Here is a 21,826-nt window from a genome sequence, read left to right as displayed (position 1 = left end):
GTTACACCAACTTTGAACGCAGGAACTAGCACCCAACAGCAGCGCTCTAAAATGTGCAGTTGTGTTTCTTCTACCAACTGATGAGCTGTTCATATGTTTAAATGATCTCGATGCTGCTAATAATGCAATACCCTGTAACAAGGTATTGTTATAATCATTCCTGGCATTAAGTGCCCTATAATTACCATACCTTTATTAATAGTAGGAGGTATTTCCATTATTCATTGCTCTAATATATCTGAACCTTTATTTATTCCTAATGTGCCTAGATATTTTTTTTCAGCTGTGCGATGACAGTTCGAAAAAACTAGCACTCGCATTACTAGACGTACTTTAACACATATTAGAGCGCAGCTCTTGGGCACCCGTTCCTGGGATGAGCATCAGTGTCCCTCGGCCTAGCCGCACTTGTGCCACTGCTCGCGCATTCGCTGTCTTCTTCCACAGCTGGCTCCGAAGCCGCTCATCATGCCAGCATTCCCATACTGCTCCTCCCTCTGCGAAGGCACTGACGGTCGTTGCCAGTCTGTGCAGTATATCACGAAATGAAAGCACGTATTGAGCTATGCTCAAATTTTGCATCGTGGAGTACCGTAATCGTCGGAGTTTTCTTGCTTTGAGAAACACAGAAAAAGAAGATGCCCATTACAAATAATTTCAATATATGTAAATTATTCAAACCTTTAAAGAAATGTTCAATTCATATTTAATTCAGCATCATAAAATTTGTGGGATGCTCGACTTTCACGGATCCCCTAATATTGTTTTCCCTACATGGCTCGTGCCTCCTGTAATTTGGCTTAGCGCTGAGGGCAGTTGGTGTGGTTGCAAACTAGTATCAGAGATGGCGCGAGTGTTGCGCTGCTAATGCTACCCAACAGTGGGGTTTCTTGGGTAAAAGAAGGAGTACCTTGTTCCTATTTGGCTTGGGACCAGCTTGCTGCGTGGACGTATTGCGTGCTCACAGGTCATTCGCAGGACCATCCTGTGGAAGGCTTAGGAGCAGGACACCGGAATGGACGAACACAATCATTCGAATGCGCCACCGTTCTCGTTGCAGTACACAATGAGAGAACAATTACCTGTTGGTGTCCAGCATGGGAGCCAACATATTCGCTCACTATCTGGTCGTGGGCAGTCAGATTTCCTTGATTTGTCGTGCACCCATCGGCATGTTCTAATGGTAATAATTTGGCTGGCTGGATTGGCGTATGCAAGGTGCAATAAATGCACTAAATGTTGCACTACTGCACTACTGTGTTGTCGTTCCTTTGTCCCAAGAGTATGTTTGAGACCCCACAAATTTTTATCTGTATGGAATATGGTTTCAAAAATTTATTTCTACACCTGCGGTGGTGTTGCTTACTGGATAGTGCAGTAATATTTAAGAATGATTGCAGAGTATTGATGAAGACAAAAGGACATGAATACAAGGACTGCAGTTTAATTCAGTCAAATGACAGTATGAAACGCACATGAAACAGCAGACCTAAAGAAAATTCCCCAACTGGAAAAGTGACCAAACCATGCTGTAAACCAAGGACAGCTTTGGTTGTGATACACTAGGCACTTCTAATTTCCACCAAACTTATACAAAAGTATACGAGACTTGCTTGCTTTTTCCTTGCGCACTCAATGTTTAGTTTCTCATGGCAGCAAAATAGGGTCAATCCAATTCATACTATTAAGCAATTACTGCAGTGAAAGTCGCATCTCTAGAAGAAAAGAAAAAAATTGCACCAGATGGTTCTGTGTACTCAAACTGAACCTAACATTTTTCAGTACTATAGCAGCAGCGAGAGAACTGGCTTCTACAGCTTAGTTGTCCTTCCTCAGAATGGCATTTGCCAACAGCTTACTTAAAGCACAAACAGCAACTTAAGTTTAACACTAATCAGCAAAAGCAGTTTTGATAAGTTCCACATGGCTCCTGCAAAAAATCCCATTTGCGAGCTCCTGAATCTGCAATTTCACTTGTTAATTGCACAAGCCCAACACAGCAATCAGCTCCTCCAGCTTAGTTGTAAGACATGTTTACAGTGGTAAAAACTGACTACAATATGAAACAGATGTTTTTTATCTTTACCACTATAATTAGGTCACACAACTTAAGCAACCAACAAGTCCAAGCTTTATGCGTTAACCTTCAGCATAGTAATCTTTCTACGGAATTACATCTTCCAGCAGCTTTACCAGAGTCGAATGTGCACCCTCTTAAATCTTCTTTTAATAGCAGCGGCACTCTAGGATATTTTCAGGTGACTACTGCAGACTCCTGTAAACAACCAGAGTATAACAGCACCGATTGATGCAAATTCATTTGCTAAACCCAACACAAAAAAGGAGGAGAATAAAATAAAGGAAAAGGTTGGCGTGCTCCTTTGGAATGCTTCCAGAGAAGTCATACAATATCTGTAGGTGTGGTGAAAGTAGGGCCCGTATTCTGAAATGTTCGCCTTACGCGAAATTATCGCCTTGGCCACGCCTCCGCCAACGGCGCGTGCTAATTGGCGGTTTTAGCAAAACCAAACTAGTAGTTCCGGCCTACATCATTTTAACGTCAGTGTCAATGGGTGCTCTTGACATATATTGAATAAACGAACATGACTTTTGGCATTCGGTTGGTGGTGGAGTGTAGTAGAGATAAGATAGGTGGTAGTTTACAGTAGCCTTTTTGGTGGCATCTTACACGCGTTGTTTCGCGGTGATATTTGTTCATTCATTTAAAGTAAAACATTTCACACTTCCTTATTCAATTTATTTTACCTAAAGTGGCCATAACCAACCATAGTCAGTGTGCAGAACCCGTACTGCAGCCACTACACTCGAAAACAACACACCCGAGCAGCTCTGCGCTCGCACGGTGCGCTCTCTCATGCAATGTGAAGCGGTCGACAGTGCGCGTTGGTAGTGCACGCCGACGTCACGGGTAAGCAGTCGCTTGATTTATTGAATGTGACTATCGCGGAAGGTGAACGTTTCAGAATACGGCCCCAGGGGTGCTGTTTAGTCAGAGTCATTCCACTCAGTGTCTGTGGTGCTGGCTTCCTCGGACTCCACCTTGGGTGGTGGGATCATCTCGAGCACTCTGTCCAAAGGCGATGTGACTTCAGTTGTGGGCCTGCTTGCATGATCTGTCTCACCCGAGATACCTCTGCGCCGCAGCTGCAGCTTGCTCTTCAGGTCAGACATGAGATCACCACCAGGTGGTGCCACCTACAAAGGGAAATTTCAGTTAAGCTCATCTAGCTGGTTGTTGAACTTTTACGATAAACCAGTTCTGAGCTCCTAAATCAGCACGGGATCCTTAAGAAAGACAAAAGTAGTTTCTAACATAACATGTAATTGTCCATTAAAAACATGCTGTCACATTGCCATCTTTCACTTTGAAAACAAAGCTCTGCACATGCATCTGCTAATGGAGGCTGAGCTCTCCTTGAAACTTTTACAGCTGCACCTATTCACAAGTACAAATTTCAGACACTGTCTTTTCAATACCAACATTTTTTATACGCAGCAATAAGATGCGAAACAGTTTGCCTTCTATGTCAAAGGACATACCGTGAGAAAACATGCAGCATTCTCTTCACTAGTGCACTATACGCCCAGTTCAGTTTTTCATAAGAAGCTTACAAATTTCACCCTGCAGTAGTAAATGGTGGGATGCTCTAACCCCACATACAAGAGCAATTCATGTTTTTCTCTAGGTAAAAAAGAAAAGAAATTCAGGTGATAAGAGTTTGAGAATGTATAAGTTTACAACCACACAAGACCACACAGTGGAAGCCCACTTGCTTTAGAGTGTCTGCTAGCAGTCCTAACAGCGACTATTTCTGGTAGCTATGCTGATATCCCCGACACTAAGAAATCAATATTCTTAGACTGTGTGGCAAATTTTCTTAATTTCTCCAAAACTGACCTAGCTAAGTGCTTTTGTGCAAGCTTTTCTTTTTTCACTTATTGCACATAATGATTAGTATCTCTATAGCTACCTGTATTTCATTTCAATTTACAAACCAAAGGCAATGCGATCAGGTTTTACCAGTGTGACTACATATTAATAATTACAGTGCAGCATTAAACACAGATGTACTAAACATAGCACACGTTACGGACCACAGGATTTCAGAAAATGCTGAATTTCCAAGCAGTTTCTGACCATAGCCAGTAAAATTGCACACTGTTGTTCACATAAAATAGTACAGGCTGTAAACCTGAATACAAGGCTGCATGGGACAAGTAGTTTTATAAACTTTTGTGATTAACTGTACAATTCACTCCAACTTCCAATAACAGGTACATTATGGCATGGTCTAAAGGTTGTGCCAATGCGAGCCATTTTACCTCTTATATGATGCTTTCAAATGGAAAGACAGAATGTGTGCGAATACGGCTGCATTCCTATGTGGCATGCAAAATCAGTGATGATGATGAGCCACAATAAACCGTAGCACATTTTTACTGTGCAGAAGGCCCTAGCTGACTGTCATTCCTCGGCGGATAAATCACCTGGCCCTTGCATCCGCTGCACGTGATCTGAGCCACGCGCTCGATTCAATTCCTATGCAATGGCCTGTTCCTAGCCAGCCACCATTCTCCTCATCTTCCTCGAAGTCGATGTTGCTACAACTACAACTGAATAATGACCTAAAAGAAGAGGAACAGGCAAAGGTGGTGAACACACCAGGGCATATGACCGCCAACAACAAACAATTAGTCGAATAATGCTATAGCAAATACAGATAAAAGAAACTATCAGGTAGTATAACAAAGTACTAAATCTAAAATGTTTCTTGCCGATATCAGTGGGCAATGAATCTATGCTTTATAGTAAGGAATATAGGACATAATGGAGGTACATGTGTCGGGTGAGACTCTTATAATAAGGTTTGACTGTAACTGAAGTCTGTGCAATAGAATGTACAATAGACGCAAATTTAGTCCCCCGTGGTGTGTAGGCATAGGCGATTGTGTCCACAGAAAAAGAAAATCTAGCCAGTGCACAGATGCTTTATGACCTAGTATTTCATCATAGGTAGACTAACATGTGTTCATAGAGAACTGAAGTGTTCTTGCTGTTTGGAGTAAAAATCTCAAGACCACAAGCCATCAACATTGCTTCCCAGCAGTACACACGTGAAGATTACTTTCTGTGCCAATGAAAGGAAATCTACGAGTGTGCGTTACTTGTACATGTATTCAATTGCCAAAGAGTCGCAAATTGTTTCCCAATACTCCCAGCTTTGCCTAAAAGGCAAAGCAGATAGTATTTAATTTTGTGGTATGTTATATTGTAACAACCGAAATAAAGCAATAGATGGCAAGGAACAATTTAATTCGATCATTTTTTTTTATAGTTATGAAAAATGAAAATCGCAGCTTTTATTAATAACTAGTTCTAACAAGTTTACATGGCAGCACATTCCTATAGACCTTTTTCACAACTTGGGTACACCTGCTGCCTTTAAAATTGTGCAAGCTACACATGGGGGTCTTGTGCATATGCCACTTCTTGGTACAAACAGTGGCGGATGCTTGCCACAGCCCAGTCTCTGACATTGGAGCCACACACAGCCTTTTTTGAAAAGGCACAGTAAGCTTGCAGCCGCTGTAATATCACAATGCTAATTTAAAGAACACTGGCATTTTATAGCTTAAGCTTTGCGAATTAGGAGAAAGGGAAAGCCTTTTGCATCATCACAACATTATACTGTATTTACACATAGTATACAATTATGGGGCATTACTCCTACAAAAGTTATGCCCTCATTAATCCCATACTGCTGTCACAGTTCTACTACATTGTACTGCTTTGCATTCTAGACATGTGGGAAAGTAGTTGCGAAGAACCATGTGTGGGAATCTGGCTTTCTGCATTCTAATTGCTTTACGGCCAGCCACAGTAAATCAACATTGTTTTAGAATTCTTTTCAACTGCAGGGCTGCTGACCTGACTCACGTACGCAGTGATGCTCCTTGTACTGTGCGTGATGTGATGAATTTTTCTGTGCCTTTTTCTTCTCTTATTCCTTTCATTCATTACTCCTCTTCACAGTGGTGAGCATGGTGTCCTTATCAGAAGACAATCACTGACCTATTTTTCTTTCTCCTTTGTGTGGTGTTTATGTGTCTCCACGAAATAATTATATACCTAGTACCACTCTGAATATTGCACAATGCATGCTTCGTGTGAGAAACAAAAGGGGAAGGTAAAAACTCAAACAACTCGGTGCCACACTCATGAAGACCACTATAACACAAACATAGGGCATGGGAGGTTGCGCCACCTGCTTGCGTTGCTGCTGTGGACGACGCACACTCTTGAGGCCTGCCTTGCCGCCGGCCTGTCGAATAGACTCCAGCAGGCTGGCGCGGGCACTGCCATCTTCTGTCACAGGCAGCGACAACTCTGCATGTGGTTCTGCATTGCTTGACCTGCAAGGTAGAGAGCCATCAATCAGATCGGCACCATGACTCACTTCCCACATGTCATCGACCCCTCAAAAGCTTCAGGATGAAATCACTTCGATGCAAAAAACTACAAAGCCCCAAAAGTTCAAAGCTGGGCTAGTTGGTGTTCGCTTAACATGGTGAACAGCAGAGACAACTACATATGACACCTACAACCATAATTATGTTGGGCTCGTCTGGGTGCCTCAGCATACATCTTGCTGAGCTCAAGTAAAGCCGTGTCAATTTGCACTCCCTCTTTGCTTTTCTCCAAATCTGCAAATGAAAACAGCCATATATACTGGACTGAAATGTGTGGCTGCTTTTGTTTGTAGGGTATGACAGGTGGTGCAGTAAAGCTAACCGTACTTGTAGACTTCCGTTAATTTGACTCGGGCTAATTTGATTTTTTTTTTTGGGTTAATTCGATCTCGGCCGAAGGCCCCGCCCGAGGGTCCCGGCTGGTGCCCATGCATTTCTATGGGACCAAACTTTAGTTATTTCAATCCTAAAATTGGCCTTCGCCAGCTAATTCGAAATTGACCAGCCAGCACGCATGCGCCTGACCTCTATAGTGACCCATTTAGAGGCAGTGCCTGTCTTGGTGGAGCTTACGAGACAGCGAATGCATTGAACTCGTCATCTCCAGTCGAAAATACTTATTTTCAGCTGACCATAGGAAAATTTTCAAGCAATAATCGTAGTTAACAATGTGTGCTTACGGTACTTACCCGATTCTAATATGAGAGTTTTTCTGTTTTCTACGAAAATTGGGCTGAAAATTGTCTGCGCGGTGCAATTGGACACGATACCAAAAACAGCTTTTGCGGCTTTCGTATGCTTTACCGCATAACACAAATGTACTGCGGCAACGTTGACTTTAGAAAACTGGCTGCCATTATGCAAGAGATTAAGCTCTTGGGCATTTTTTTTTCTAAAAAATGAGGAGCAGGTTAGATTTCTACTTTGTTTAGGAGCGTTAGTGTCATATCTTTAGGTTAGTATTTTTTTACTTTGGACACAAAGAAAGTGGGTGCACATTTGATTCGGGTGCGTGTTAGAATCGGGGAAATACAGCCAAATGAATCAGTAGTGTGCTACGGCGTTATTTCTGGATTTTGTTTGATTAGACCCGCCGGATAATTTCATCTTTTCGTCGGTCCCGCCAAAGTCGAATTAACGGCATTCGACTGTATCTGTTAGTGTTGCTCACGCCTATCTCCAAGCTCGCATCTCTCGTTTTTTTGCCATAGCAGACTGGTGCAAGAAGCCTGTGCAGTTTTTGAATGATGCATAAGTTCAGAAGCTTCTTGTGAACTCTGACTTGCAGAATTCCTATACAGACAAAGGTATGTTTTTGAGTGACTATGATAGCAATGAAGAGGCATATGATAAATGAAATTAATTTGCCTAATGATTAATTTTTTGTGTGAATAGTCACATCAAGAAACTTTGTAAAAGGTTCAGCAACATACTGCCAATACATACCATAAGAATCTAAACCCTGCTAATGTGTTATTTAGACAGAAATCGAATTTGATACATTTGGGAAAATCTTCCAGCAGACAGCAGCTGGATATGCTCAAAACACCTGGCACTCGAAGGGTTAGAAACCTAAAAGCCTTGCATCAGCCACTGAGGTACAACAGCCCGTGCCATAGTGGCTATCCAGTAAGATAGACACTGATATTTGGTGTGACGAGAATGAATTGTTGATGGTGGGACATCAAAGTGGCTAGCAACTGTCTTTAAAGCTTTGTTGGAGTTGCGCTACGTTGAAATGCATCATCTTGACTTCAAAACAGCAGTCACTGTTTCTTAATTAGCAAGTATGCACTAACAAGGAATTCATGAGAGATGTATTTTATGATATTGCTGGATTTTTCGTGCAGGCTATGCAAGATTTCAGAGTCCACTCCACGTTTCATCACGAGAACATTATGCAGTGTCTAGCTGTACTCCAGGTGCCAAGACCATGCAAAAACATAGCTTTACTATAAAACCCACATCCTGTAAACTCTTGGCATTGATTGTGCATTTCTGTGCCCGACTAGCATCACATAAAATGTGGAAGAGCCAGCAACGTTGGTTACCTTTTTATTCATGCCCCTGCACAGGGTGTCTACCAAGTTGACATTTCCAAATTCCCCAAGTTTTCAAGCTTTTCCCCGAGTGCCATTGCAAAATTCCCCGAGTAATACAGAACTTCGCTTTTTGTCAAGATGGGCTGACATGTCACTCAATGTTGTCACTCTCTAGTAAGCATGCTAAAAAATTAAAAAAAAAAAAGACAATCCAGTTTCAATAGTAAGGAGCAGCATTTACTTTATTCAAAAAGAAATCAGAAGGGAGGGGTTAGTAAAATTCACAGCAAATAAAATATCTATGAAAAAAAATGGTAATGCTTATTGCAAATCGAATCAAACATTCTCAAATATGAATTAAATGAGATGCACAGAGAAACAGGTATTTTCAAATATACCATTCAGGCACGAATTATGATTGACTGTCGATACATACGTGAAGCATAGATGGTGTTTGAGACTTCAATGAAAGCAAATTAAGGTGGCAGAATGACTCTTTGAGCATGTTATGATGAGTTATCAGAATTAGAGTAATTAAATATTTGAATATTATAAAGTCAGCCATGCTATGTTTCTTCATAAAAAGGATTAAATCCCCCGCTCGAATTCAAGAAAGAAAAAATATATTTCAAGGTTGCTACCGGCATGCCACACGTCAAACGTCACATAAAACATGGTAGTGCCTTTACTAAAGCAGTACTCTGTAACAATACATATCACTCGGAAGTAAAATAGAAGTAAATTAGGTTAACAGAATGATCAATTTACCCTAAGCTTAATGCCTGTGCTCTATTCCTTGCTACCACTGCACAGAAATACGAAAAATAGGTCGCGTCCACAAATGTGGATGCTGTGACGCATCCACATTTGAGCTATGATATGATATGATATGAGCTATTTCTATTAACTGATAGCAAGCTCATTGGTATGAGGCCCGAACATTGTCGCAAGTGAGATTCTGTCTCAACAGCTGGTATGTCAACCTGAACTGTCCTGACATACTCGCAGCACGCGCACGATGCCTCAGTGTTGCGTTTCACTACTTTAATGAGTTTATTTTGGTTTGGATGAGGGACACCTACATCTCGGCGTCAGCCAACACTGTTTTTTGAGCTCAAGCTCCTTGGAAGAAGCAGTGGCACGGTTCCTTTCCTGTTAATTCCTCAATGCGTAGGTCCTTTCTGTTCTCGTCCTCCTTCCACCGTGCGTTCGCACCACGGGCTATTTGAAGCATCCTCATGGTCGGCTGTATAGTCAACATCCGTTTTTTCGGACTTCCTAGGTGCCACAAAAACGTCCGAAAAATGGAGCAGTTCGAAAAAATGAATGCATGTCTTTTACTGCCCTTAATGGCTCAAATCGTCGCAGGCAAAACCAAAAGGCCTACTAGTACACTTATTACACAAGTCGGTGCTCGTACTCTGACAGGATATTGTGGGTGGACGTGTGTATAATTAAGGAATACATACTGTGTCCTGTGACAATTGCCCCCTTCCCACGCTTGTTATGCTTCACCGCAATACTTTAGCGTATGCTTCACCGCGTAACATTGCAGTATACAAGCGAAGCTGACTTTTGGGAACCTGCATTATGCTATGCAACGCGTCGTGCTTTCCAAGCTTTGAAGCCAACTGCGAGGACCACAAAGTCGGAGTCGGTGCCATTGCTGACAGCGGCGAATCCTTTCAATGAAAAACACGGCGCCGAACAAAGCAGCTAGGACTAGCGTTTGCCACGGTGGTAGATCAGTAGATCCGCATGCGAAAGCGCCGAAGGGTTATCGGGCGCCGAAGGGTTATTGCGACCGAAATTTCAGACATTTTTATACATTGACTCTGTGGGGTATGTAGTGGTTCCACGAAGCCGTCCAAATTATCGGGCGTCCGGAAAGTCGGTCGTTGACTGTACACTGGCCACTCCTCCAGCCGACGACATGGCGTCAAATACGATAGATCGTTAGATCCCTCTCTGTTGCTCGAGCCAGCATTAGCGCAACTTTCGTTCCCTTTTAATAAAATTACAGCAAATTTTTCCTGATAGAAGCAAAAATTCCCTGAGTTTTTTCTGAGTATTTCCAGACTACTCAAAATCCCTGAGAATTCCCGGTTTTCCCAGTTGGTAGACACCCTGACTGCACCAGAGAGCCCTATGTGGAGTACTTGCCTAGTACTTGATTCTAGCACACTCGCGGCATCTTGACTGGGCACAGCCTCTTCAGATTGCACCTCTGGCACTTCATCTGGCTCCAGGGGAGGCGGACACTCCACCACTGGCTCAGAAGTGGTACCTAGTGGAGGTAGGTCAGTGGTATCCCCTTCAGGAAGGGGTGGTGGAACATCCACAAAGCTATCAGCCGGCACTTCAGGCAGTTCTGGAAGCCACGATGGTGCAATAGATGGCCCCAAGTCTTCTGAATAGGACAGGTCATCAGCTATGCCTGCAGAGGTGCCATCCACAAGATCTTTAGTAGGCAATGTCATTCAAATTAATCTGTGAGGTTTAATGTGACAAAGCGACACACAGGCTATGAGAGATGCCATGGTGAGAAATAATTTTGACCACCTGGGGTTTAACACACATCTCAATCTAAGCACACAAGTGTTTTTGTATTCCACCCCCACCAGGATGCATCTGTGGTGGCCATGAATTGAGCACATAACCTCGTGGTAACACCACAAGAAATGGTTATGCAGCCAGGTTTTATTCAGTAATGTAAGCATTTACACTTTGTACCTCTCGCAGAAGAAGTTTAAAGAAACATGGTTACCAGGCTAAGTTGCAGTTTGGACAAGCCCTCTTTTTGTTGAAGTTATCACTTGCTTCCATTCACACCTGCTCAGGCACAAGGTGCCGTTTTGCTAGCCACAGTGTCACAAGCACAGCTCACAAGCGTCGAATGAACAGAACTTTATCTTGGCGAGATGGTTCATCAGTGTAGTAAACAAGGACAGTGTGTATGTATAATACTGTCTCCAACCTTGCCTAATGCACTGCAAAAGCTTTTGCACTGGAACAAACAACTAAGCTTTATGAGGTGGTTAAACCTCACCACAAACAAAATGGGCATCAGCATGTATTTTGGGTGCCACACATCACATTGGCTGCTGAACCAGCACCTTGTACAGCCCCCACATCTACAACACATCTACATCTAGACCTAACGACTATATACATCACATCTGGTCATTTCATAAAGCATTTCGCGCTGATATCTGCCTTGTTACTCTGTCAAAAATAACTGGGTTAGTCTAGGCAGCTTCCTGAACAAAACATAGCAAGCAGCTGCGAGATTGCTTTGTTTCTGCTTATACGACAGGGGGCGATTTTAGACCAAGAACCTCACTTTTCCAATAGTAGGCTACACTGACATCATACATGACAATGCTTTTTTAATCTTGAACAAAATCGGTAAGTACAAACGGCAAACACATCGCCAAACAAAGCTGACAAGTGTGGTTTCTATCCTGGATTTTGAGGTAGACATGTACTGACTATGTGAAAGTATAGTTGCTAAAGTCAATACAATAAGTCACACATCATTAAAGTTGCAATTTTATTAGGGTATTAGTTCAATCACCTCATCTAAATAAATTATACATCAAATTAGTGAATATAGAGCCGATGTCACATATACTTAAGATCAACAGTGTTTTTACCAAAACAGTGCAAACTAAAGAATAAAAGCTCTTTTGTTAGTTTATTTTGTTAAGTAAGAGGTTAAAAAAAGGAAGGTATTACAGGCCGAAACCACAATCTGATTATGGGGCACATAGTGGGGGACTCCAGAATCATTTTGACCATCTGGGGTTTTTTAATGTGCATCCAACGCATGGTACATGAGCGGTTTTGCATATTTCCCTGTGTGGAATGCAGCCACTGAGGCCGGGATTTGATCCCGTGGCCTCATGCGTAGCAGCGCAATGCCATAGCCACTAAGCCACCACATCAGATATAGTTATAGTCAGTTTGATAGTTCAGATATTTTTAAAATACATTTTTTGTTCACTTACAAACAGCATGTCAGTATTACAACCCTTACACGTCCAAACCCACTGATGTACTTTATTGTGACCCATTCCTCACATTGCCTCCCTTAGTAACATTCGCTTACCATGCTGCAAGTGAAAAGGGTCAACGTTTTCTTGCTTGACAAGCACCTATTCTGACTGAAATTACTGTACCAACTTGGCAATGCCTATAAATTCTGTTCACTTGTGTGCTCAGGGAAGTGCGTAGAGAATGCATACTGCTTAATTCAACTGCTGTCTATGGTTTGTGTACACTCCTTACGATGAAAAGTGTAGGAAGTTTATGAACTTGAACTTCAGAAGTTCGCCCCAGTTTATTTCGAGTGTGTAGTAGTGGCAGCCGTTCAAATAGCATCAACACATTCACAGCATGCTCACATTTCAACCTAAACCAGTGCTCAGCTTGACATGCTAGTACCAGCCAATGTCTGATGGATTAAACTGAGACCTGCCACAATGATGATGTGTCCCAGTCTGCTTGCTTGGGCACCTGCCAAGACCTATGGGCCCCTTAATCGCATACATCTTAAGCAACAGTGCAAAAAAGACACTGACAAGAATGAAAGCTGTTACCTACTTAAGATGAGGCTACATGAAGTCGCTCAATTGTCATTTCTGGGATCCAGGCAGGCTCTTTGTCTAACAACATAGGATTACAAGGGTGTTTCGTGATGAAAATCGGAAAATTTTCAGGACGATTCACAATTTTCACATTGACAAATTTCTCTGAATATAATATTTGAGAAGTTAATTAGTACTAACTAATTATGTAATTAGGCAAAATAGAAAAACAGTCTGACTTGCCCTTGGTTAACCCAGGTTAACCTTGGTTCTGTCTGGTTACGTGGGACACATATATTAGCCACAACCATATGAAGCCAAGGAAAACATAAGCGAAATTATCTGTTTAACAGCAAAGCTGTATATGGCTAGGGTTCCATGTATTTTTGTTTGCCGTGAACAAAAACTATCACAATCAATGGCCCGTACCCCTGTAAGCATGCAAGCACTCTAATCGCTCATAGCCCCGTAAGGCAGAGGCTACAAGCACTCAGCAATAAGAAGTGAACAGTGCATACATTCTTCGGAATCACACATACAACACACAGAACAGCATTTCGAAAACTCATTAATCAGTGGCTCATACCCCCGTAAGGCAGAGGCTACAAGCACTCAGCAAAGTGCAGCGAACGGCACACACATTCTTTGTTTTGTTTTGAAAACATATATACACTTGACAGGAAAGAGGAAGCGAGGAACAGGCTGGCAACTGCCACTGGAAGGGGCACAGCGCCTGCCTACTCTTCAGAAAGGAGGGTACAGAAACAAAAAATCACGCATACAACATACAAACATCTTACGTTTACAGCTTACAGGTACACAGCTTACAAGGTAAAAAAAAAATACGAACCACATAATTGATAAGGCGCTCGTGATAGCAATGTGAAGCACATAGTGCTCTCCGCAAGCTTTTCCTAGTAAGGATTACTGTTGCACAAGCTGCACCGGCAACTCCAGCTTTCAACATGGGGTGCGATGACCCTAGCCCTTCGTATATAAGATAACCAGCTTATCAACTGTTTTGAATGTTGTTGCAGCACCGCTTTGGGCCGTGGTTTACTGTCAAAATTATGATTACTCTCATTCCCACCATTACTATGACATAGCACTACTACCACTACTCTAAAGCCATAAAGCATTGCATACCACCCTCAGCAGTTGTAGTGGTGGTTTTCAACAGCTTCACTAATCATGCACCTTCACAGAGTGGAATGGCTCATGTTTCTTTTTAAATTGAAGTGTAGAAATGATAAGGTACAGGAAAATGAAAGTGAACAAAAAGACAGCTTGCTGTACTCATAAGTGGGTTCAGCTCCTACTGTCTTCCATACACTTTCATTCCCCTTTTCATTTCTACACCTCAATTAAAAATAAAATATAATTTCCCCTATGCTTTCCTTGGCTTTATTATCTGTTGGTTTCATATGGTTGACTTTTAACTGATGATCCTAGCTGAGTTTCTAGTTTCTAGCAGAGTTAGGAAGCATGTTCGTCACTGAAATTCTCTGTGCATCTCTTATTGTTTGTTGTGCATTTATGCAAGGTCAAGCATGTCATGTCTTGTGATTCAACACATTTTAATGCTGAAGGAAACTTAATTTTGCTCTGCAAGGGTCACCATGGTGGCTGAGGGAATTCACAGCACATCTCTCATCTCACTGTGGCACCACAGTACTGTAAATAAAGAGTGCTGCACTTTGTTCGTACCATGTGTTGTGTTTCAATGGATTGTTCTCCAAATCTAAAAAAGCTTTGCGTACATGGACAGACATCAGGTATGCACTCTGTATAATTTTTTTTTAGGTGTTTTCATAGCATCATGGGTCACTGGAGTTTAGTGTTGCCGAAGGGTAACTGCAGGTCAACTGGTGATATCTAAACTGCACCAAAGAGCTTCCAGTTACACCATGCAATGGTGCAGCCGCTCCTTCGTTCTGCATGCCATGGGTTCCATGGCATGCAGAACGAAGGAGCGGCTATGTTTTATGGCGAGGCATGCCATAGTACAATGTGCCAGAAAGCAAATCACAGGTATTTCACTTTTATCTACCACTTTCAAACTTCTAACACTCTGTTGAAGTTGCCTGCAAAATTCTGATCTCGGAGGTCATGGTTCTCTCAAACTGCAGTCGTCGCTGCCTGCTGTCACAGAAGTGGAACAATTTGTTTGCAAGCTGAAATGCTTAGCAAAAGAAGAGTTAGCTCCACTGCATAAAATTTTCCAGATCGAAGTTTTTGAAATAGGAGAAACCAAAAACACACAATGGCATTTGAACACCAAGGCAACAATACCCACAAACAGGCTCTGGATAGGCCTGATGAGCTATTGGTGGCATTTATGATGTCATGCATGTACACTACTTACAGAAAAATGCACTGGTAGCTAAGCCTGTTCATTTGGAGGGTTCTTGATCTACTGCGACAGGGCACGGCAAAGTGTGGACATCCCCAACACCCTCACCTGGCAAATGAGGAAGGGCAGCTGGTGCATCCATTTGTGGTACCTGGCCCATGCCTGGGCTGTACAGGAAGCCCTCCTGTGGTACCCCACGTTGTCCTGTGCCACTCATGGAAGCTGGAGCTGCCCCAAGGAGCCCTGGCCCTGTGGGTGCCTCTTCTGTCCGAGTTGCTGTTCGCTTGGCTCCACCCAAGGGGTCTTGCTGTACATACCTTGTGTACCTGGAGACATAAGTGCGACATCCAGTGTTTTTTGGTGTGGTTGTAGAAGCACGGAAAACACATGTAAGTAATAGCACTCGATTTAGTAAGCCCATATCAAATGAAATGATAATAAAAAAATTAAATTCTGCGGTTTTACATGCCAAAACTATGATCTGATTATGAGACACCATTGCGGGGAACTTCGGATTAATTCCGACCACTTGGGGTTCTTTAATGAGCACCCAATGCACAGAACAAAGGCATTTTTGCATTTCACCCCCTATGAAATGCGGCCGCTGTAGCCAAGACTAGATCCCGCGACCTCGTGCTTAGCAGTGTAACGCCAAAGCCACTAAGCAACCACAACAGATATGTGATAATTTCTCATTTCCCAACCTCGCTTTCTTGATACTGTTATTTCCTGCCTACTTTTCAGCTAAAGGAAGTGTACAGAGTACTCTGGTGTAGACTGCTCCGATGATAAATACACTCACTGGCAGAATTAATGCAAACCTGCCTTTGTTTCTGTCGCGGAAGGTGTTGGAGACTTGTTTGGAGTGACTTAAATATGTTAGCTTAATGTGTCTTCCTTCAAAAGCTCTTGAAGTTTACTCCTTAATGCCTGTGTTTTTAAAGTTAAGCTGCTATAGATACGTCATCATTTTTCGAATTGTCTTACGGCAGGTGTACTTCAATTTATGGCAGTTGTCTTTATCTTAATGTAAACTCAATTCAATTCACCTGGGCATTCAGGAAGTGCAACATGGCAGGATCTAGACATCGCCATTCATTTTATAAAGCACAGACAGGCTTAATCCAAGATGAGTTCAAAATATTCCCTGTACTTGTGAAGGAGGTAATGCAGGGCTCATGCCAGACTGGTTCAACACAAGTTGGCTACTGCACTGCTGTAAGCTATGAAGTACAGGAAAGTCAAATGCAACTGTTTGCTCACTAACTTCATAAATTAAAAGCAGGGGAGTACACAGGCACAATCATCAGCTAAACACTGTGCATTATTTGAGGAACTGCTATGTTTCCTCCACAAGGTGGAGGAAAACTCACGTGTGGAAAAGTTGCTATTGACAAGACTAACAGAATGCTACAAAGAAACCTATCTCAATGCTCCACACCACCACTGGTCGCTTAGAAGTATCTTGCTATGATCACACCGATGGCAGTTTTTTCCTACATAGAAGTATATTAGCACGACACGAGTTTTTGCTTTTGCTTTTATGTGTGGTTGTATCGAATGGGCATGTCACACAGCAATGAATAACTCTCAGGTGAGAGTATAGAATGCTTCTTTTTACTCAATTAACATTCTTTGCAGTTTGGAAATGGGAGCATATGTGATAACAGTTTTTGCAGTAAAAATTAAAAGGCGCCAGCATAATGATAACAGCCTTGGTACTATCTTCCACTTGTAACACTGTTTACCAGATTGGGGTGAGGCCATGCATTATATACTTATGTGGCTGTAAGACAGTGTAAGATATAACAACTTTGCAAAATTGACAGATTCACTTTTAAATGTGTGCAGAAAGTCACCATGACATCAATACAAAGCCAACAGAAGGAATTCTCTGATTCTGCAAGCCAACTTGTTTGCAACACATCTGACCTATACTGTTTCTATGTTTTGCTTCTGCTGCTTCATCACTTCGTGCAAATGTTGAATGGCACATGCATTATAAAGAAGCGTAACATGCAATGCAATGCAAGCATGAAACATTCCTTCTTTCCAGTATCAAAACACTTAACTCAAGAGATGCATCTAGGACAGGGCTCTGCATCAGGACTTCAAGTACAAGAAAATTGTGAACTCTGATTGTCATAATTTGTCGTTATTGACAAATTTCAGTCAAGTAGCTTTTGCAGTCTATCAAGAGCAGTAAACGAGTACTGCCATGACATTTCTGACATATTTCTTTTTATATGTTAAATGAACATCCAATTCCTCCAAACTACAGAAAAATACTAGTTAGTACCAGAGCACTCTGAACAATTTACTACAATACCTGCTTCTGTGAAACAGTTTTGCTTTCAGTACCAAGGAAGTGAATGCATCATGACATCATAATACACTGGTTTGCTTCATTTCTGTGATTGTAGCAGCTGCCCCATGTGAGCGTAGCATTAAGAAATGTGTGCAGCAATCTTATTTTAAGAGCAACATTTTCATACCTAGCCTTACTGCTACACGATGTCAGCAAATTTAGCTCAACGCCATGATGTCACGATAATATCAATGACGTTCAGTCTGGCATTGCTAGACAACTTTAGTATAGAGTTTAAATGTGTTTCCTAACGTTTATACTTGCTAAATGTGATCGCATTACATTTGAAAAGCTTGTGGTAGTTTTCACAACTTTGAATATGTGCATAAGTAGTTCTATAAGAAAATACCAAGGCACACTGCTCATGCCATTCCTGAGCAAAGCAGCCCAAATGGCAACTACTATACTGCAGATTCCTTACGGGTTTTCCCCAGTGTTGAACAAAAGCAAGCTCCCAATGCTCTCTGTGCTTTCTGGCAACCTGCCAAGGCCTTCCTCATCCTGCCAGACAGGCTTCGTGGCAGTAGAGTTAGCCTTGGCAGGTGGACGGACGTTGAAGAACTGTAATTTCTCCTTGAGAAGTCGCTCATCGGGGGCCAAGTATTGACTTCGCACTCGACAGTAAGTCGGCTGGAGTGGCACGGCTGGCAAAGAGGCCAGCAGCTCTTGGGCAGGTTCTGGATCACTTGCAGGATACTTGTAACTGGAGAAAACCTGACAAATACAATGGGAACATGAACACTGACAGAGTAAAGCACTACAAGAAGACTGCACAATCATGCTCAAGCTTCACGTGTTAGATAAGGAGAAGGAATATCGCCACAGATGATGGCATGTGCAAACTGCACAAAGTGGAGAAATAACTGCATTAAGACATATGGCGACATATAGTTTACCACCAAACAGTATATCAACATAAGCTCACCTTAGGTTTAGTGCCAGTACAAAAGCATATCAATGTACAGTTGCATTTGCCAGCACTAGTGGTAGGACACAAATACAAAAGTACAACTTTTTTAAAAGACGAAGTTTCCTTTGCCTCTTTTGAAACGATGGGCTTGTGAAAAGCTATAATAGATAATGCTACAGAATATATTTTCAGAGCACTGCAGGAGAATCTGCTCACAGACAAACTTTAGCATTACCAGATAAGCTTATTCACTTATAATTGGTATTCTTATGAAGGCACAGCCTGGGATGCTTCGGATTTCCGAAGCAGAGTGTGATGCAGCTACTCTGACGTTGTGCGTTTGTTTAAACTCGACGAGGTGTTCGGTACCCAGTGGAAAAAGGAAGGTCCAAAACAGCCACCAATTAATGCCCCATCAATTGCTCACCTTTGTGGCTTTGCTGCTGCCACGTATGACCGAAATCTTGGCTCTTGCCAAGTCTGCACGATTCTGAATGCTCTGGAGGCGGCCCTTGTATTCATTCAACCGTTCCTGCAAACCGTCCAGAATTGTGTTGGCGACTCTGCTGAGGTGATCGAGACTGTCCGCCACTTGTAGAATACACTCATCGTGACGAAGGTCCGAGGGTATTAAACGTGCTTCGTAAGGCTGAAACTTCATGCTGTGAAACACGCCGGGACGACAGCCGAAACACTTGGGTCAGACAGCCGAAACTGCTGACGAACGAGCAACCGGAGCACCACAGTTCCAAAAACAGAAGCTGGTGCTTTAAGGCTCTGAATGTAAACTGCACACACCTACCAGCCGCCAGCTACATAACATCACCGAGCTTGTTTCAAGCACGCAAAGCCAGATAATCACATGCTCATCGTCCTCCAGAGCACGCACCTCCCAAACCTCCCCGCCCTCCCAAGTTAGGCCACGTGACTCGTTCGTAGTAAGTTTCTTACTTACCATTTTACCATTCTTCTTCTTACCATTTTACCAGCCAAGACAAACGAAAATATGCGTAATTATTCACTTAGTAAAAGCAGTAGCGCTTAACTTTTGAATACGAAACTGACGGAACAACGGATACATGTCCGATGCTGATTGCGCGAAAGTAGTTGATTCGTCGTGCGCGAGTTCATTTGCCTGTTTGACTCGTGAGCTCGGTGGAGCGGCTACACGCCACGGATTAATGTATGTGTGTGTGATGTTTGCATTATGACTCTGCCAAGAAAGTGATGGGGCCGCTCTTCGTCCTTCACTATGACCGAAGGTGTAAGCTGTCCACAACTAGACCTTGTTGAACGTCTGCGCAAGCTCCGAGAGAGCGCAGCGGAGAAAGACAAGCTCATCGAGGCCGATTGCTTGAGGATACAGGAGTTACAGAACAGAGTGCACTTACTTCAGCAGGAAAAAGCAGCGTTGTTATGCGACATAAACGACATTTGTGCGCAGCTTGGATACGCCAACCTGGAGGCGCTCGAGCATGAAAGGTGACAAAGATTTGTTGTATATCGTCTTTCAACAGACGTGCTGTTGTGAATAACGGTTGCAATCGTTCCTGAATTTTTACGAGCTCTACGCCCGCAAATGATCGTGTAGCAGACGCGAATTGGAATGCATGCCCGAAGTGGCAAAAAGACATGTGCATGGAAAGTACTGTTTACCTGACCTACACCGTAGGCCTAACAGTTTACGATCATATATTTTTCATATCTTGTAGGTTCTGTAAGGTTGAAATATGCCAGTAGAAGTTCTGTCCGATGTGCTTGCCCTCGCACTGTTTAAAACTTGCGAAGACAAAATCTGATTGGTGCCTTGCCATCATCATGCGTGGAAGGAAACCCCTCCTAATTGAATCTTGCATGGGAGACTACATAAGCTCACGAAGCAGTCTCCTAATCGCATTAAGCTTGGTTATTGCATTTCCGTGCGCCAAAGGTGAGCAAATTCCACGTCTGGAAACGATCGTGTCGAGAATTGACGTTTGTGCTGAAGGGCTGCACGGTTGGATATGCTTTGTGCATCAGTTCCAATAGACTTCAGAAAGGAATGCGATGCGCGACGGCGCAGCAGCTGCTCCGTGAGGGTGTCATCTGATATGCGCAGAGTAGGTGGAGAAGCGCATCATGTCGCACTGCTCAGCTGACGCGAGCGATTTCACGATGTCCTGCAAAGCCTTTTGGAGTCCCGGCCATTATGTGTCTGCGTGTACCTGGTGGAGGGCTTTTAAATCGTGAGCGACTGCCCGCTGGGCGTTTTTCGGGTGGCGGCGGCGTCACGCCGCCGCCAAGGAGACTGCTGTTGACGGCATGCAGCTGTCCGAGAGCAGGTGCATGTTGCGACGGCGGCGAGGAGGAGTGGCCGGCGGCACGCGACAGCTGTCTTGCGGCGGCGAGCGCGCTTCAAGGCTCGATTAGGAGAGGGCAGAGGAGAGGGGAGCGCTTTCATTTAACCGACTGACCGCGCCGTACGCGTTTTCCTCAAAGCGTTGCCGCCGCTCGGAAGAAGACGTCAAACTGAGGCGCCGCGTGATAACGGCTCCCGGAATAACGGGTATCGCGCGCGTGTGGATGGCCGCGGCGTTCGGCGGAGCCTGGCAATGGAGATCGCTACCTGCAGCATGACGCTTCGCTTATGCGTTGTTGCCTGGGTGGACGGGCGCACCCCGCGGTGGTGGTCGTCCGTAGCCGGGAGCTGCCAGGCGTAGCCGCGGGCGCACCGCCTCTCATGGCCTCTCGGGCGTCGCGGAGCGCAGAGGGCGCTGCGGACGCCAAGGACGCTAGAGAGGACTCCGAACGACGGCGGCGGCTGGTGGTGGTGGTGCAGCGACAGCGGGAGCAGCGGTGGGCAGCCGTCATGTTCGGCGTCGGCGAGCCCCCGCTCGTCTGTCAGGAGGCAGTGTTCACTCGGGACCGCGGTCCGCGGGCATTCCTGCACCCGTTCAGCCCGTACGGCCGCGCCGTGCTGCGCGTCACCCAGCACAGGTAGGCTGGCCGCCTGACCCAGATCGCGGTCGCCATTGCGCGCTGCTACTCGGGAGGAAACCATGAGGAAACGGCCGTCGGCCAGCTCGGCGTTCG

General features: G+C 43.8%; 2 protein-coding genes across 4 annotated transcripts in view; one reads left to right on the top strand and one right to left on the bottom strand.

The window, feature by feature from the left end:
* Nucleotides 1-1,428: 1,428 nt before the first annotated feature.
* On the bottom strand, nt 1,429-19,673 carry LOC126521283 (WASH complex subunit 1-like). The gene is made up of 6 exons (XM_050169937.3): nt 19,182-19,673; nt 18,266-18,558; nt 15,585-15,802; nt 10,698-10,971; nt 6,288-6,435; nt 1,429-3,216 (listed from the first exon to the last, which is right to left on the bottom strand). The coding sequence occupies exons 1-6, from the start codon at nt 19,413-19,415 to the stop codon at nt 3,007-3,009; spliced, it is 1,377 nt and encodes a 458-aa protein (XP_050025894.1). The 5' UTR covers nt 19,416-19,673; the 3' UTR covers nt 1,429-3,006.
* Nucleotides 19,674-19,850: 177 nt separating this feature from the next.
* Nucleotides 19,851-21,826, top strand: part of siz (Brefeldin-resistant Arf-GEF family protein schizo) — a 38,294-nt gene continuing 36,318 nt past the window's right edge. Inside the window, exon 1 of one of the 3 annotated variants that reach the window (XM_050169936.3) lies at nt 19,851-20,236. In XM_050169936.3, the coding sequence (XP_050025893.1) occupies nt 20,007-20,236 (230 nt within the window). In that variant the 5' untranslated portion in view covers nt 19,851-20,006. Of the gene's footprint in view, nt 20,237-21,227; nt 21,731-21,826 lie in introns of those variants that run through there. The other 2 variants (XM_050169935.3, XM_050169934.3) reach the window with 2 other exon arrangements.

Source organism: Dermacentor andersoni, chromosome 6, assembly GCF_023375885.2.
Source record: "Dermacentor andersoni chromosome 6, qqDerAnde1_hic_scaffold, whole genome shotgun sequence".
In the NCBI taxonomy this organism is placed as follows: domain Eukaryota; kingdom Metazoa; phylum Arthropoda; class Arachnida; order Ixodida; family Ixodidae; genus Dermacentor; species Dermacentor andersoni.
This window is presented reverse-complemented; position numbering and strand designations above follow the sequence as displayed.

Coding starts and splice junctions, on each gene's coding strand:
- LOC126521283 (XM_050169937.3), bottom strand. CDS start 19,415: ATGAAGTTTCAGCCTTACGAAGCACGTTTAATACCCTCGGACCTTCGT. Junction 18,559..19,181: donor GCAGCAGCAAAGCCACAAAG/GTGAGCAATTGA, acceptor TGTATTTGTCAG/GTTTTCTCCAGTTACAAGTA. Junction 10,972..15,584: donor TGCCCTTCCTCATTTGCCAG/GTGAGGGTGTTG, acceptor GCACCTCTGCAG/GCATAGCTGATGACCTGTCC.